Source organism: Schistocerca cancellata, chromosome 2 (genome assembly GCF_023864275.1).
Source record: "Schistocerca cancellata isolate TAMUIC-IGC-003103 chromosome 2, iqSchCanc2.1, whole genome shotgun sequence".
Taxonomy (NCBI): domain Eukaryota; kingdom Metazoa; phylum Arthropoda; class Insecta; order Orthoptera; family Acrididae; genus Schistocerca; species Schistocerca cancellata.
In genome coordinates this window covers 1119169613-1119188052 of record NC_064627.1, presented here as the reverse complement: position 1 = coordinate 1119188052, position 18440 = coordinate 1119169613, and the positions used below count along the sequence as shown (strand labels likewise).

At 39.2% G+C, this 18440-nt stretch overlaps 1 protein-coding gene across 1 annotated transcript; it reads right to left on the bottom strand.

The window, feature by feature from the left end:
- Positions 1-12434: 12434 nt before the first annotated feature.
- Positions 12435-16799, bottom strand: LOC126163162 (protein POLR1D-like). The gene is made up of 2 exons (XM_049920101.1): positions 16647-16799; positions 12435-13089 (listed from the first exon to the last, which is right to left on the bottom strand). The coding sequence occupies exons 1-2, from the start codon at positions 16670-16672 to the stop codon at positions 12672-12674; spliced, it is 444 nt and encodes a 147-aa protein (XP_049776058.1). The 5' UTR covers positions 16673-16799; the 3' UTR covers positions 12435-12671.
- Between the last annotated feature and the right edge of the window lie 1641 nt (positions 16800-18440).

The following is an 18440-nucleotide window of genomic DNA, read 5'->3' as shown; positions in this document are numbered from 1 at the left end:
AGCAAATTTCTCTTATACAAGCAGTCTGTAAGACAAGAGGAATATCAATTTAAACAACAAGCTTCACTTACACAAACAAATTTAAAACAGAGAAACAATAACTACTGTGTATCACAACAGTTAAGCCGAAGCCAACCTAACCACTGATGGGGCCACTCTTAAAACTCAGTAGACATTTATTTTTATTTTATTTATTCAAAATTACAGCCTATTATCTAAAACTCTAAAATAGACCATGCAAATCACTGTAGTTGGATAGTTATACGTTATGCATTAATTATTTATTTCTGATACTTAACTTTTAAATAAAAGAGAGATTAAAAAAGAAAAGAACTACAACTACTTCTACTACTACAAAACCAAATTAAAACCCTTAATTAATTACCCAGCTACTAATCTACTACAAACACTAGAATTTGTTTGTTCACTTATTTTGGTGCAATTAATTTGTACATGGCCATTTCCACTCAGTAGACAACAGGTTAAAGTCACCCAAACTTCTATATGGCTGTAAGGCCCATAAATTTAACCCACACAAATACAACAATGGAATTAAGTAAAGGCTGAAATATAGGAGTATACACATGGGCAAACTCAGAAGCCAAGGCTGTAGCATATTCATTATGACACTAAAGTCAAGAGCTCTGGTAATAAGCTGCACTGGTCTTTTAAGACTTAATGAAGCCCTTAAAGTAACATAATGTTCACAATTACATAACACCAAGTTAAGTGAATGAGGCTTAAACCTTTTAATTATAAGCAGAAATTTCAATTGCTGTACTAAAATTGCTAATATAAAAGGATAAGACACTTGGGATTACCAGTAGGAGATTTACCAACAGACACTGGTTGCCCTTTTGAAACTACAGAATAATAGATACAGGCTTACCCACCTGGCACAAACTTTAGGTTTAACATTTACAGAAAAAATTGAGGTTGCAGGCTCTCAAGATTTAAACATATCTAAAACAAAATTAAAAGGACATTAGTTTAAAACATCAAAAAGTGATCCAACATTTAAAAAAAACCAACAACAACTTAAACATTAGTGTCATGCAATATTTTGTGTAATGTAATATCTTGTACAGACATCTTTTATTAACCTGACACATTCCACATCATTACGAAGTGTCGTATTCATGATCTATGGAACAATTATTAATCTAATCTAATCTACTGACTTAAAGCTAAGGAACAACAAATGGAAACATCAGTGCACATTAAGTATGCCAGCAGAATCACAGCAGACATGTTCAAAGACGTATTTACCACTTCAGTCAGTGGCCCATCTAAACATTCATGTAACCCAAGGCTAACTCAGAGGTTCTGACACACCAGCTGCCAACACAATACTTCTTATACACACATAAATGGAAATCACTAAGCAAATCAGCATAGTTTACACTTGCAGCTTCAAGTAGGTTACAGCAATTGGAAAAAAAAAAACATCTTTCAAACTCCACAGGCGAGGTTCACTGAGGGAATAAACACAACATACTACATACACCATCATTCAAAGCACCATTCCCGCTGCCAATATCCAAACGGCACATGGTGAGAACATTCCACAAGGCAAATCGCTGGTGCAAACTCTCTCAAAACCCCATAAATCAGCCACAATGGATGCTACTGTGCATATAGCTTCTAATACAGCTAGAGGCCCCAACAGCCACCTTGTCAACAGACTGGCCCCTCAGTCCATACCTGTTGCCACCATGAGTCCTGCCTTTTCCTCACTCGCAAACAGTGGTAAACCATGTGAATCTGTGTGGCACTTGTGCCTCCTACCAGGATGCCAGTCAATCAGAGGATCCAAAAGATTGTGCAACGCCACCAGGGCTCACTGGATATTAACTGCAGTTTTCACTGGATATAATTTCTTCATACATAGGTACATCAACTTTGAAAATTTTAAGATTGTATCTATTACAATCTGCTGAGGCATCAGCATATAACATAAACTGCAACAGTGCTATTACACTCTGCTGGGACACATTACATACTACTTTTAGATTCTGTAGATGGCTTCCTTCCAGGATAACGCGCTACATCCTGCCTATCACAAAAGTTTGATTCAGTTGCAAACCTGATTAAGTATCCCACAGTAATGTATTTCATTAGGTGTCAGTACCAAATTTTCTTGACTGTTCTTACATGTTGCTTCTCCTGAAGTGTAACATCAGATCAACCTGATTTCCTGTATCCAGATCACAAAGGATATCATGCGAAAAGGGTGTTTTGAGTTCCACCTGATGAATGTTTTTGGAACCTATGCTGATTTCTATGGAGAAGGTTATTTTGTTTAAACTCAGAATGTGTTCTAGAAATAGATGTGAATGATATAGGATTGTTGTTCTGTGGATCATTTCTATTTCGTTTCTTGTTGTTTGATGTAATTAGTGCTCTTTTCCAAACACAGGAAAATATCTGTGCTCATGGGATCTATGTTAAATTATGGTCAAGACTGAAACTTATCCACTCAGAGATTCAGGTCCTGGAGCTTTATTTGTTTTTACCAATTTAAGCTGCTTTTCATCACCACTACTGCTGATTACTATGTGACTCATCTTAGCACTGGTACAATTATTGTATGATAATGAGGGCAACATTCCTTGATGTTGTTTTGTGAGGGCATGTTTGAAGACGGAACAAAATGTTACAACTTTGGTTTTGCTGTCCACTATTTGGGTTCCTGTCTAATCTAGAAGCACATGAACACTTTTCATGTCACTGACAACTTTAACTGATGACCAAAATTTGTTGACATTTTGAGACTGGTAATGTGATAGCCTTCTGCTGTGGTAGTTATTGAAGGCTTTGTACATGGGCTCTCTAGTAGCTGAGTGTAGTTTTATTAATGTCTGCCTGTCTGCAGATTTATGCTTTATTTTGTACCTATTGTTTCTTAACAAGTTCCCTTATACTTTCTGTATCTAAAGAGAAATCTCTGCCAGACTGAGTTATTCTGCTAGGGACATATTTTTCTAGAGTTTGTGTGGCTGTTTGTTTAAATCTGAGCCACAATTCCTCTATGTAAATCAAATTATTTTTACCTTCCATCTGAAAAATCTATTTTTTGAACATGTACATTCACTGCTTACTTTTCTAGCTTTTTGTACCTTTGTGCCCATTGTTGTTGCAGCTCCATCATGATCAATAATCCCAGTTTCTACGTGAACATCCTAAAACAGATAAGGTCTGTTTTTTGCCAACAAATCTAGTGTTTCTAATACAGGTGGCGCACTGAACCATGTGTTATAGGTAATTTTCAGAGAAAACTTCACTGGAATTTTCTCTTGTCCACCACATATGAAGTAGTTCTGAAGTCGTAAATTTCCCAATAAACTGTGGGAAGATTAAAATCTCCTCTAATTATTATAGCATAACTTGGATATACACTCCTGGTGTGTCCGCTGTGCCGTGCGTGTGATCATTGCTTGTAGGCGGAGCGAGAGTCACGTGACAGGCCACGCGACTTTCAGCCTTATTGCATTCGTTTTATTGTTTCACCAGTACTAGTCCGGTTTTTTTCTAGCCACACCTCGTATTATTCTGTACTTTCAAAAGAGCATCCGATGTATGTTGGTAAATCTCCTATACTTTATCACGTGTCATCCTTTTATGTTAGCAATTTTAGTACAGCAATTGAAATTTCTGCTTATAAGTAAAAGGTTTAACCCTTATTTGTTTAACTTGGAGTTACATAATTGCTTAGCGAACATTACGTTACTTTAAGGGTTTACTAAGTCTTGAAAGACCTGAGCAGCTTATTATCAGAGCTCTTGACTTTAGTGTCATAATGAGTATGCTACAGCCATGGCTTCTGAGCCATGACATTGTAATTGATGTGATGCTTGCCCATGTGTATGTACCCAGATGGCGTCTCAGGTGTCTATTAACACTTGTTGGAGTTTTGATTCCAGATGCAACTGCTAAACAAATTAAGTTTTCCAGATATTCTATTTGATGGGTGGTTTTAAGTAAATACTTTTCCGAGCTTGCCCTGTCTTGTGTTCTAACACAATTTTACTTAATTCCACTCTTATACTTGTGTGGGTTTTATTAAAGGGCCTTATGGCCATTTAAAACTGTGGGTGACTTTAACTTTTCATCTACTGAGTTTTAAGAGTGACCTCTGCCGGGGTAAGGGCAGCTTCGGCCTACTTATTTTGGTAGACAGCAGTTATTTCTATCATTGTTTCCTGAATTTAAATTTAATTGTGTAAGTGAAGCTTGTTGTTTAAACTGATATTTCTCTCGTCTTAAAGACTGCTTATGTAAGAGAAACTTGCAGTTCACTATTATGCATCAGGTGCTTGAGAAGATTGTGATCTTAATTATCATTCTGATTGCTGTCATATTTTGAAACAAATTTGTAATTTCTTAAGGAAAAATGATGTGCTCAGCCTGGGTTTGCCCTTCCATGCCTCCTGGCCTTTGTGCATCCGATGTTCGGACATTTCATCCTGTTAGGTCTAAACAATGTATCAGGGTGATGCAAAGACTGCAAACATGCTCTTAACATAGAGAAACTTAAAACTGCGCATATGTGATGGAACAACCCAATGGCAGATGATTGATGGCTGATGACAGACAGCCATAATACTGCCAATCTGAATGCCTGCTATTGTAACAGTCAATTATGTAAACAACTACTTTATAACAAGTTCCTTCCTCTCTTGGCAACAGATATCCCTTGGTTTCGCTTCTTTCTTTTTAAATTCCTCCTGTTGACATGTGTCACATAATGCATTGGTAACTCATACATCTAATCCTACTTAATAAATCACACATATTTAGTTATGATTCCATACAGAGGTTCTTACAATCACTCGTGCATCTTCTACACTGAAATCATCAAGACAGTTTTCCATTACCTCCAACAGAGTGAGGTGCTGCAGTCACATTAAGAGGAGTAGTTTTCATATCCCTATCTGGCCATCCAGATTTATGGTTTAGTGGTTTCCCTAAATCACCTACAGCAAACATGGAGATAGTATCTTTGAAACTGACAAAACTGATTTCCATCTCCGATCTTGTCTAATCCATGTTTGTGCTCTGTCTGTAATGGATAGTTGAATGCAGATTTTAACCCAGTTCCTCCCAAATACAATGTTATTTAAAATGATCTAGACACTGTCAAATGACTGCAAAAATGTTTGTATTGAGCTTATGTATTATATAAATACACTCCTGGAAATTGAAATAAGAACACCGTGAATTCATTGTCCCAGGAAGGGGAAACTTTATTGACACATTCCTGGGGTCAGATACATCACATGATCACACTGACAGAACCACAGGCACATAGACACAGGCAACAGAGCATGCACAATGTCGGCACTAGTACAGTGTATATCCACCTTTCGCAGCAATGCAGGCTGCTATTCTCCCATGGAGACGATCGTAGAGATGCTGGATGTAGTCTTGTGGAACGGCTTGCCATGCCATTTCCACCTGGCGCCTCAGTTGGACCAGCGTTCGTGCTGGACGTGCAGACCGCGTGAGACGACGCTTCATCCAGTCCCAAACATGCTCAATGGGGGACAGATCCGGAGATCTTGCTGGCCAGGGTAGTTGACTTACACCCTCTAGAGCACGTTGGGTGGCACGGGATACATGCGGACGTGCATTGTCCTGTTGGAACAGCAAATTCCCTTGCCGGTCTAGGAATGGTAGAACAATGGGTTCGATGACGGTTTGGATGTACCGTGCACTATTCAGTGCCCCCTCGACGATCACCAGTGGTGTACGGCCAGTGTAGGAGATCACTCCCCACACCATGATGCCGGGTGTTGGCCCTGTGTGCCTCGGTCGTATGCGGTCCTGATTGTGGCGCTCACCTGCACGGCGCCAAACACGCATACGACCATCATTGGCACCAAGGCAGAAGCGACTCTCATCGCTGAAGACGACACGTCTCCATTCGTCCCTCCATTCACGCCTGTCGCGACACCACTGGAGGTGGGCTGCACAATGTTGGGGCGTGAGCGGAAGACGGCCTAATGGTGTGCGGGACCGTAGCCCAGCTTCATGGAGACGGTTGCGAATGGTCCTCGCCGATACCCCAGGAACAACAGTGTCCCTAATTTGCTGGGAAGTGGCGATGCGGTCCCCTACGGCACTGCGTAGGATCCTACGGTCTTGGCGTGCATCCATGCGTCGGTGTGGTCCGGTCCCAGGTCGACGAGCACGTGCACCTTCCGCCGACCACTGGCGACAACATCGATGTACTGTGGAGACCTCACGCCCCACGTGTTGAGCAATTCGGCGGTACGTCCACCCGGCCTCCCGCATGCCCACTATACGCCCTCGCTCAAAGTCCGTCAACTGCACATACGGTTCACGTCCACGCTGTCGCGGCATGCTACCAGTGTTAAAGACTGCGATGGAGCTCCGTATGCCATGGCAAACTGGCTGACACTGACGGCGGCGGTGCACAAATGCTGCGCATCTAGCGCCATTCGACGGCCAACACCACGGTTCCTGGTGTGTCCGCTGTGCCGTGCGTGTGATCATTGCTTGTACAGCCCTCTCGCAGTGTCCGGAGCAAGTATGGTGGGTCTGACACACCGGTGTCAATGTGTTCTTTTTTCCATTTCCAGGAGTGTATATATATGGAAATAAACTCAAGATATTTTTTTTTGGGTTCAGTGACTGCAAGCAACATGGGTGTCAGACCAATGGAGAGGCATATTTGCATGAGTTCTGCAAGAGCAAGTCTGCAACCGCAGTGCGGTGGAAATGCTACACCACATTTAACGAGTTTCCATCTACCAGAACAAACATTTATGAATGGGTACAGAAAGGTATGAAAACAGGATCCCTCTGTAAAGCCAACAGATTAAACAGACCAGAGAAACATTTCTCAGAAGAATATGAAAATCATCTCCTGCCAGCCGAGAGCTTTTAATTCCGCAACCAACTGTTTGGAGAGTGCCGAGTAAACACGTGCAAATGAAACCATTTGAAATTCAGTTGCTGCAAATCATTACACATGGCAACAAATGCTGTGCATTGGTATGCAGCAGTCAATGGAAGAGAACAATTTCACCTGCAGATTTACTTTTAGCAGTGAGGCTACTTTGCAGTTGAATGGTGCGGTACACTGGCACAACATCTGAAAAGGAGAAGCAGGGAATCCACACATAATTGTCGAACATGTCCGTGTATTGTCAAAGGCTTGTGTGTTTTGTGCTTTGTTAAAGCAGAAAGTGTATGGACCCTTCTTCTCTGCAAATGGAAATACTTACCTGGCCATGCCTCAGCTGTGGTTCGTGCCAAAATTGCAAGACCACAGCAATAATTTGATTTTTCAACTCAACGGTGCTCTACCACATCTCCACAATGACGTTCTTGAGTTTTTGGATACTGAGTAGCTACCGCAATGAAGGATCAGCTGAAAATCAACAGTTACTGGCATTCACTCACAGGACCTGACACCATGTGATTTCTACCTGAGGAGTTACATCAAAGACTCTGTTTTCACACCTCCACTTCCTACAACATTGCTGACTACCAAGCATGTTAATGCAGACACTTTGGGATGAGAGTGGGTCAGACTCGACTACAGACTGGACATACATCTAATGATTCACACACTGAATGTGAAGACAATGGTTCCTGAATTATGTGGTAATATCCACCAACTGCAAAACTTTCCAACAAGGAAGGCTACGCTATAGGCTCACAGATTAAAATAGTACACAAAATCTGCAGAACACTGTGGTCCCTGTATACCAACGCGTTCTCATTCTCGGTGCTGCACAAGTCCAAGCCTTGGTTCCAAAGGGGCGGTTGCCTTACTTTGCTTCTGCCCCCCGAGCTGTGTGCCTCATCCATTAAAAGTTACTTATGTGCTAATGTGCTTTTTCAATACTGTAGTCACGAGACTAGTGACTACAAAAATTATTGGTGGTACTGGCATAATCTGTTAACATGACTGCTTGGGAGTAGGCTTCAAATGTTGGAACTGCATCTTGCATACTGGCTGCTGGCCATTAGCACCTACCCCGCATCACTACCATTGTCTCCTCTCCTACTATGCCCTCTCCTCTGACAGGGGCCAATTTATTTTGCACTCACTCTAGGTGCAGTGATCATTTACCATTTATCATAATCGAAACATTTTTTCCTCCACTGTGGAGCACTGATGAAATCTGTTACCAATGTCTTCATTCTATAAATATTACAATACAGCCCATCGCACAACTATTAAAAACTGTCAAAAAATTTATCTTATAGAGATTTGTTGAACCAGTAATAAACATAATATGAGGTGAATCCTAAAGTACAAAATGAAACTGCTGAATACATCAGTTCACACTAGAAAAAAAATCACACAGAAGATGTCCTATACCACCACAGAGTTGATAGTGACTGAACACCACGCAGAACATCCCAATGTAGGCCCTTCCACTGCTTCTAACTGTTGCGCACTGTTGAAATTTGCAACACAGATTATGAGTGGATGTCTCATTTGTATTACTTGGAAGTTCAAGATTGGACTAGAACTCTGTTATTCTCAAAATTAAGACTAAATCAGACACACTATTTGTGCCACAGACCCATAGTGAGGAAATCCTCAAGCACGTGAAACATTTTAGAAAACTGTGCACTAAAGATGTTAGCTAAAGCTGTTGTTATCAAACTGTTATAGAAGAATCTCAAATGATAATTTTAACTCTCTTCATTATTCTTCAAGATAGGAATCTTCAAAATGAAACTTAAACATAAATAGATACTTGTAAAGCTGCAGCAATAACACATAAAAATAAAAACACACACAAACTTCTGGAATAATGTTTTTATTTCGTCCAACAAAATGATAAAGCTTGAAGAAACAAGACTTTTCATGTATTATACAAGAAAAACCACCCATGACAATGGGTTAAAAAATAAGATAAGAGAAAAAGCAACAAAGAAATAAAGCAACAGAAAATATTTGAGAACCAGGAATGATTGCAGAGAGAGCAGGTATCACCAGTACGAGCAAAGAAACAGACAATAATAAAAGAGAAAATGAAAATGTAATGGCAGAAGCAGGGGAAGGGGGGGGGGGGGCGCAAAATGAATTGTTAAGCAAAATAAACGGCAGAATATGTAGAATGAGGAAGAAATTGGTCAATATCTGGAAGTACGCTCAAGTCAGGTCAGCTGCAGGATAATTATTACTATGTTTTTTCTCCTCCCATGCAAGTGTGTTTGTGGTGGAGAAACCACACAGAGGCAGTGCAGCTGAAGCAAACAGTACATGACAGCCCATGTGCACCCATTACTCATTCCAAGTCAACACAGTTTCTTAGCATGAGTGGTGTAGGTGACAGGAACTGTGGTTGTAAACTACAGCAAGTCCCTACCTATGACCTTCTAAGGTAGTGGTGCAGGGAGAAGCAATTTAAATAATCAACAAGGTTCATCAGGCCCAGGTTTTTGCATCTTACCAATGCAGACAATGTGCCTATTGACACTTCCTAATTTGCTGCTGCCAATGTGATACACTGACTCACAGTCGCATCTCAGTTGGTGTGAAGCACAGATCATCACACAAAGTGGTGGTTCTAATTCTGATGAAGTACCAATACCTACTAAACTCCAAAATGATCTGATTAATATGGATTTTGCTCACATTTAGTCTCTCGTCACTTAGATTCATAACGAATTGGTTGGAAAAACAAATTTGTTTCCAAAGAAATTTTGCACCATTTTCCATCAAGAGACTCAGTTACTGATAGTGGCAGAGGAAACCTGCAGCATAATTTCTTCTCAGCCATAGTCAATGCAGGAGATATGTTCAGGAGCAGTTCATGAGGGAAAACTATAGGCCATTACAAAACAGTCATACCAATCACCACTTACATGTAGCTAATCATGCATCCTGTAACACAGCTCAGTTACTGGTTTGGAATAGAATATAGATACCTAAATCATGGGCGACTGGAATTCAAGCATAGGAAAAGGGAGAGAAGGAAACATAGTAGGTGAATATGGATTGGGGCTAAGAAATGAAAGAGGAAGCTGTCTGGTAGAATTTTGCGCAGAGCATAACTTAATCATAGCTAACACTTGGTTTAAGAAACATGAAAGAAGGTTGTATACATGGAAGAAGCCTGGAGATACTAAAAGGTATTAGATAGATTATATAATGGTAAGACAGAGATTTAGGAACCAGGTTTTAAATTGTAAGACATTTCCAGGGGCAGATGTGGACTCTGGCCACAATCTATTGGTTATGAACTGTAGATTAAAACTGAAGAAACTGCAAAAAGGTGGGAATTTAAGGAGATGGGACTTGGATAAACTGAAAGAACCAGAGGTTGTACAGAGTTTCAGGGAGAGCATAAGGGAACAACTGACAGGATGGGGGAAAGAAATACAGTAGAAGAAGAATGGGTAACTTTGAGGAATGAAATAGTGAAGGCAGCACAGGATCAAATAGGTAAAAAGACGAGGGCTAGTAGAAACCCTTGGGTAACAGAAGAAATATTGAATTTAATTGATGAAAGGAGAAAAAAGGAATACAAACGTCTCAAAAATGAGATCGACAGGAAGTGCAAAATGGCTAAGCAGGGATGGGTAGAGGACAAAAGTAAGGATGTAGGGGGTTATCTCACTAGGGGTAAGATAGATACTGCATATAGGAAAATTAAAGAGACCTTTGGAGAAAGGAGAACCACTTGCATGAATATCAAGAGCTTTGATGGAAACCCAGTTCTAAGCAAAGAAGGGAAAGCAGAAAGGTGGAAGGAGTATATAGAGGGTCTATACAAGGGCGATGTACTTGAGAACAATATTATGGAAACGGAAGGGATGTAGATTAAGAAGAAATGGGAGATATGATACTGCGTGAAGAGTTTGACAGAGCACTGAAAGACCTGAGTCTTGCACAGCAACTACTAATGTAACAGCTACTGCGGCTGGTCTGAGATACACGAGGCACGTTTTTTTTTAAGTAAGTACCGTTTTGAAATTAAAAAAGACGTGCTAAAATATCTCAATAATTTTATTTTTACATGAAAGCCTGTACCTTAATCTACTTTTCTACATAATTTCCGTCAATATTGAGGCACTTGTCATAACGTACCAGTTTTTTAATACCCTCCTCATAGAAGTCTGCCGCCTGACTTGGTAACCACTGCATCACCACTGTTTTGACTTCATCATCATCTTAGATGCTGACCGCCCAGGTGCAACAGATGGTAGTCACTGGGCGCAAGATCGGAGCTGTACGGAGGATGATCTAGAGTTTCCCATCGAAAAGATGTGATGAGATCTTTGGTCTGATTCGCCACATGCGGACGTGCATTGTATTGCAGCAAAACGATGCTCTTGCTCAACTTCTGTCAACATTTTCAGTACCCAATGTGCGCACAATTTTCGGAAATTCAAGTGCTCGGTCACAGTGTCGTACAAAACACTATGAGAAACATTACGAAAGTCATCCCACAAGGAGGAAATCGAAAAGCATCTGTTTTCTCTCACCTTATTGTCCACTTCCTGCACCAAACTTTCATTAATGACTGAAGGACGCCCACTCCGTTGTTCATCATGCACATTTGGGCAGCCATCTTTAAATGCTCTCACCCACTTTCTTACCATTCCATCACTCATAATGTTTTCTCTCAAAACTGCACAGATCTCATGATGAATATCGATTTCTGTTAGGCCTTTAGCACTAAGAAATCTTGTAACAGCCCGTACTTTACAGTCACGGGACTCACGATTATCGGAGGCATCTTAAACACTCAGTACACAACGTAAACAAGGAAGAATCAGACTGTAATGGCATCAGTGCGTAGATTAAGGTACAGGCTTTCATGTAAAAATAAAATTATTGAGATATCTTAGCACATCGTTTTTTAATTTCAAAACGGTACTTACTTAAAAAACATGCCTCGTATCTTGTTTGGATGTCATGTATGTGTGTGAACTTATATAACAAAAAGAACTACAGTTTAAAAGCTTGTTGAATTTGTGTGCTGTTGCGTGCGTTTCAGCATCACACATCAGTCAGCTATAGATGAGGGACTGCTATTCCTCATTTTCATTAATTGTTTCTATAATTACAGTGACATTATGTTAAAGATGATGTGACATGTATTCGAACAAAATTCAGGACACACAACCCTGTCAGACACATATCCTGAAATGTATACAGTGAATTACAGCTGGCATGTCTTTTTGCTCTGTAATGTTGTTGTGGATACTGTTAATAAACTTAGACCATTGTCTTTTGAAATGAATGTGTTGTCTTTGTCATGCTTCAGTTTATAAATTAATGTAATTACTACCACAACGAAACATATTCTTTCAATACAGTGTTACATCAGGTGCTGCTAACAACGACAAAGAAAAGAATTAGGTTCTTTGGACAGTCTGTTACTAGAATTACATCAACTATAAGTTTGTGGAAAGTAAAGAAACACGAAACACGCTTACTCACACCAGTGTATTATCAATATTTGATGCAGTGATAGGAACAACTATTACAACACTGATTACGTAACTGTATCCTGTACTGCAAAAGGTCATTAAAATTATGTTATTTTTATATTTTGTACAAGTGAATGAATGACGTGATGAATCAACAGATATGTTTGTATACTGTACTAATGCACATGAATGTCAGCATTACTATTGTTAGGATAATATAGTTAGGCTACATAAAACTATTAACTTTTATTTTTTATTGTTTTACTGTCCCTTCTAAGATCAACGACTTCCTTTTCTTTATTCTTGCATCTCTGCACAAATAGTTTGTTCACTTTCCCACTTTTGGTATGCTTTAGGTCACTTTTAGAATCTGAACCACGGCAGTCACTGACTTTTGGATATGTTGACTGTTTCTGTGCTATTGTCTGCTGCTCGGTAGACTGCTTTAATTCTTCCTTTGCATAGTCATAATGAACCTTCCTATTTTGCATTTTTTTTGTTTTAAGTTTGTTCGCATGCATAATATTAATCACAGTGTTGTTGAGAAATGTCTTGTTCATTTGTCTTAATGGACACTTTTGCCATCCCAGGGCACCAGCTATTGATGCCCTTTCGGCAGCTCGTTTGGCTTCTTTCAGGAGCTCTTCTTCAGCAAGTCTGCAATATAAGAAAATACAAATTTCCATGACATTTTAAAATTGAATCTTCATCCAACTCTACAAAATTCAATTGTAAACAAAATGTAATCCACAGACATCCACCTAATGCACATAAATGTCTACACTATGCACTCTGATCTCTGCACACAACTATGTCAATGAAGTCTCAAAACTTATTGTGGTTGGAATACGAGCAGGACTTTGAGCAGTGGCAGTTATTCAGTTTTTCTCTGGTTCTTGGACCAAGTGGACTTTGCTGAAAAGATGCAACTTATTGAGACAAAGAATGGGAAAAAACATGCTGATGGTGCCCAAATTTTACTGTAGCCCTAGATGCCTTCAAAACATATTACACACAGGCAAATTATGTGCAAAAATGTCAAGTACAAGGTTCTCTCTTTCATTCTTCCAGAATACAAAAGAAGCAGTAAAACAGTTTGTATATCTGCCAATTTTAATATTTCATAATAAGACTCTTTAAGAACATATAATTTAACAATCATATGAAAAGGATAGATGGCTACCCACAGCAATCGGCCTGGAGGTAGTAAGCGTAGGTGCATATGCGTATGTTTTGCTTGTTTGTGTGAATGTGTGTATGCTTCTCTTTTATGATGAAAGTTTTGGCCGAATGCTTATATGTACCGGTCTTTTCATTGTGCCCGTCTACAACTCAACGCATCTTTACAGTGAGTAGCAGTCTATCCTTTTCATATTCCAACCCAGACTTTCAGTTTGTTTAAATCAGATTTAATCATTTCAAATGAGACATAACACAAATTTATTGCAGTTACAGTGGCAAAGCTTTGATTTTTGAAAAACGTGTTAAAAACAACAGTCCAGCTGTTCTATTCAGCACGACTGAGACCAGCCACAAATTTGTTAAATTCAAAGGTTACATTAAAAATTGTAGACACGCACAGGTGCCAGTCAATAAAATCTTTTGTTTCATTCTTGTAACCACTTTTGAGAGGCTATGCAAATCTTCAGATAGCTATGTTGGTTTCTTTTACAGTGCATGTTTTCGGTGACATTTCATCTGCTGCTATGCTATGTAGGAAATTTGTAGGCCTACAAGGTTAGTGTTACAGGTTGATGTATCAGCAGCTTGTAACAAAATATGTATGTTGCAGAGATATGACTAGTATTTCAGAGTGGTAGGGGCTGTCCCCTCATATTCCTGCCTTCAACATAAAAACCATAATTGACTGATTCAGGAGAGGAGCAAATAATATTCAACATTCTAGTGAGACAGCACACTTATGCTACATGATTGAAATGCAAACCTAATAAATGAAAAAAAAAAGTCATGTGAAAATGGCATCAGAGTATAAATCACACAATGTGAAGTGCATGAGTAACTGTGATATCTTTACAAATCAAACCTTCGTCCTGCCTCACCACACATATAAGACTTATGAGTTTGAAGAATGGCAGAAAGTACAAACTAACTCCTGCACCATTTCAGTGCAATAATGTGTTCACTGCAAATAAGTTTTATAGTAGTTCTATTATATGTTTATTACCTTAGAAATAAAAAAAAAAAAACTTATTTTATATTAAATTCAGTGCATTAGTGTTTGTAAAATGATTATTTCGTATAGTGTTCATTAAAAAAATGACGATCATTCCACTTGGGACCTGTGGAATGATACATTAGCTTATTTGTTTGATTTGTAAATATTTGTCATGTATTATTGTTTTTCTGACATGTTACACATCCTGGAGGACCTCCTCACTACAGATCAATTGGAATGAAAGTAAATCTAATCTGAATGTGTAATGAATACAGGCCACCAGCATATGCACCCATATCAATACAGTTTGGCATGAAATCTCCAAACTATTTCACCACTTTCAGATTTATACAATAACCAATCATTTTCTCTCAAAACTACACCTGAATAACGGAGATGTGTACTGTGTACAGTGGTAATGTTATGATACTGGCAAAGCATGTGTGTTTCAGGTAATTTGAGTTTTTTTTTAAGGACAATGATCCCTAAATTACTGTACAAAACTTAACAGTCGCATTTGGTCAGACTGAAAGAGTTTCAGGTATCCAGCACAGCTGCATAGGAATAGTACATTATCTTATAACCAAGTATAATAACATCATCAGATGTAGAAGTAACTCCATGTGTGCCTCAGGGAAGAGGGTTGGAACCATTTCTGTTCATGTTGTGTATTAATGACCTTCCAGACAAAATTAACAGCAACCTCAGGCTGCTTGCAGATGATGCAGTTACCTATAATAAAGTACTATATGAAGGAAGCTGTGTAAGTATTCAGCCAGATTTTAATACGATTTCGAAGTGGTGCACAGATTAGCAGCATGCTTATATGCTCAAAAATGTAAAATTGTGCATATCACAAAACGGAAAACATAGTATCCTATGACCATAATATCAACAAGTCACTATTGGACTCAGTCAATTCACAAATTACCTCGGGCATAACACTTTGTAGGGATCTGAAATACAATCATCACATAGGTTCAGTTGTAGGTAAATCAGGTGGTAAACTTCAGTTTATTGGTAGAATACTGGGGAAGTGCAATCAATCTACAAAGGAGATTGCTTACAAATCACTTTTGCGTCCGGTGCTAGAATATTAAGCAAGTGCATGGGACCCATGGCAAACAGCACTAACATTGAATATTGAACATATACAGAGATGGGCAGCACGAAAGTACACATGTTTGTTTGATCCGTGGGAGATTGTCAGAGATGCTGAACTGGCGGACTCTCGAAGTTAGACAAAATATCCCAATCAAGTCTACTAACAAGGTTTAAGCATCGGCTTTTAATGATGACTGTAGGAATACAATACAATCCCCCAAGTAGCGCTCACATAGGGACAGTGAGGGGAAGATTAGAATAATTACAGCACACACAGGCATTCAGTCATTCTTCCCGCGCTCCATGCGTGAATGGAAACTAGCACAAAGGGACGTAACCTCTGCCACGCATTTTACGGTGGTTTGATGAATATAGTTGTAGACTGATGAACAGAATGATACTTTGCAATACAGTATCAAACCGAATTCCTCTGAATAGAAAATTTCAAACAATTTACTTCCTTAAAAAACGCGTCTGGCACGCCAACATTCAATGGACATCCATCATTTCTCCTGCCAGTATTCAAATTCTGATAACTCCACTGAAAAAGTATATAATCTCTAAACTCTGAGTCCGATTTACTCAGATTTCTAAATAATGTTTATTTAAATGTACTGACGGCTCCACAAAAGTCACGAATCCAAACAATTCCTTCCAACGCACGACATGCTGCCGCATCTCATCATAATGAATGTAAATAGCTTTTACGCCTGACGTTCCATATACACACTTCAGAAATATGTCTGTATAACGAATATTTCCTATATTTTCTGAATTACACAATTAATTGTAAAACTGACCCCGATAAAGCAAGATTGTAGGAAATACTTCAGGTACGGAAGTTTAAATGTCACAGGTTACATCAACAGAAAGAACATTTCTACTTTGATTCCTGCCAGTGCTCACGGACATTAATATTTTGAAGGTAACGTACTCGTCCAGACTCTTATCGGTGGACATTTCCAATGGTGTGTTTCCATAAATAACAGTGTCACAAGTTCCTTTAGAATTTGCTCTTAGTCACACGCTCATCCTTCAGTTTGTTTACGTTTCGCTTCTTCAAACGATACTGGTAGTGGTAGTAGTACTCGTCACTGTGCACTTTCACGACTATCGATAGCGTTGTCGACACTATCGATAAAAATGCTGACGTATACGGCGGGCCACACGCGAAGATCTGTATACCCAGATATGTACGCATATGTTTGTGCTAGGAATAAATCGCCGGAAATCACGTACGTCCACATGACACAATTTCAGTCTGCTGCTGGCCCGCACCTGTCGATCTGGGGAAGAAGTTTCAGCGGCAAGCGAGTACCCACTCACAAAGGATATTTCGCTTCAGGACACTAACCAGTTACATAGGGAATTTCGCTGTTGTCTTATTGTTATTGTTATTGTTTATTGAGCACCCGTTTTATCATGTACAATGATATGGGATTTGTCATATGTTACATACAGAAAAAATATGAATAACTGTGTTAGCAGCTAGCATTAAACAAGAACAATCTAAATGGCCTAGGAAATGGCTCTTCAAGCGACTGCAGTTTTCACATATTAATTTATTTCATAAGCTACACGGCGAATCTGACGACTATTGCGAAATGACATGGAGAAAATCGTAAGCTGATGTTGAAGCAAAAAACGATGAAAGAAAACTCGACTTATTCGGATAAGTTGACAAAATATACGTGCATAAACAGTTCACAGAGTGTCGGAAACAAAAAAAAGTGTGAAAGCAGCGTAAATTTAGTGCACAACAATGTCTGTGATGTGTTATCTACGATAAATTACGAAAACTCCAAAAGTAAACAAAGTGCTCTTGCATCATCAAGAAGTAGTTTGCTTAGTAACTCCTGTAAAATAAATAACGATAGCTACAAGAAAGTTTTAAGGGAACATGAACTTTTGAACAAACCTTATCAACAGAAAGGTGATACAGGCTCTTAAGTTCAGAAGTAAGGCAAACAGTGACGGTGAGAAATTGAGCATGCGTCTTTCGCACGAAGCAACGGGACGAATGAAAAAGACAATATCAACAAAAATGTAGAACAGTGCACACTCGAAAGTAGTGTATTATTTTTAACGGACAGTCCCGGCAAAAACATGGCGAGACTTTTCAAAGAAAACAAAAAATACCACGGAACAGGTATTGTAAAGCCAGGAGCAACAACGAAAAACATTATCCGTATCGACTTACACGATAAAATGTCGGGAAACAATGACTACGTCGTGTGTATAGCGGGTGCAAATGATATTGCAAATAACTGCCTAATGGAACCAAAAAAGTACCTGCAACGCAATAAACAACGAAATACAATACTTGCAACGTTACCACACAGATGTGATCTAATGTATCACTCGTGTGTCAACAAATAGATACGAAAAACTAACATTAAAATAAAACAAATGTATTCTTTGTTTGGAAAATGTGGCGTGTGTCGAGAACACAAAATGAGATTGATGACAACACACTTCAGGGCCAAACCGTGTAAGAAAAAGACATGGGCAAACCTATGCACCCACCTTGGGGAATTCCAAATTGACCACATAGCAATCAGCTGGACAAATGCTAAAGAGATCATGAACACAAAGGTCAGGAAGAACACAAGAATAGAATCGGATCACTATCTTACAGAAGTTAAGTGCCTTCGGATTCCAAACAGGACAGCCTGCCACAGACGAACAGAAAACGTAAAGGTAGACAGAGACAAATTAAGACACAATC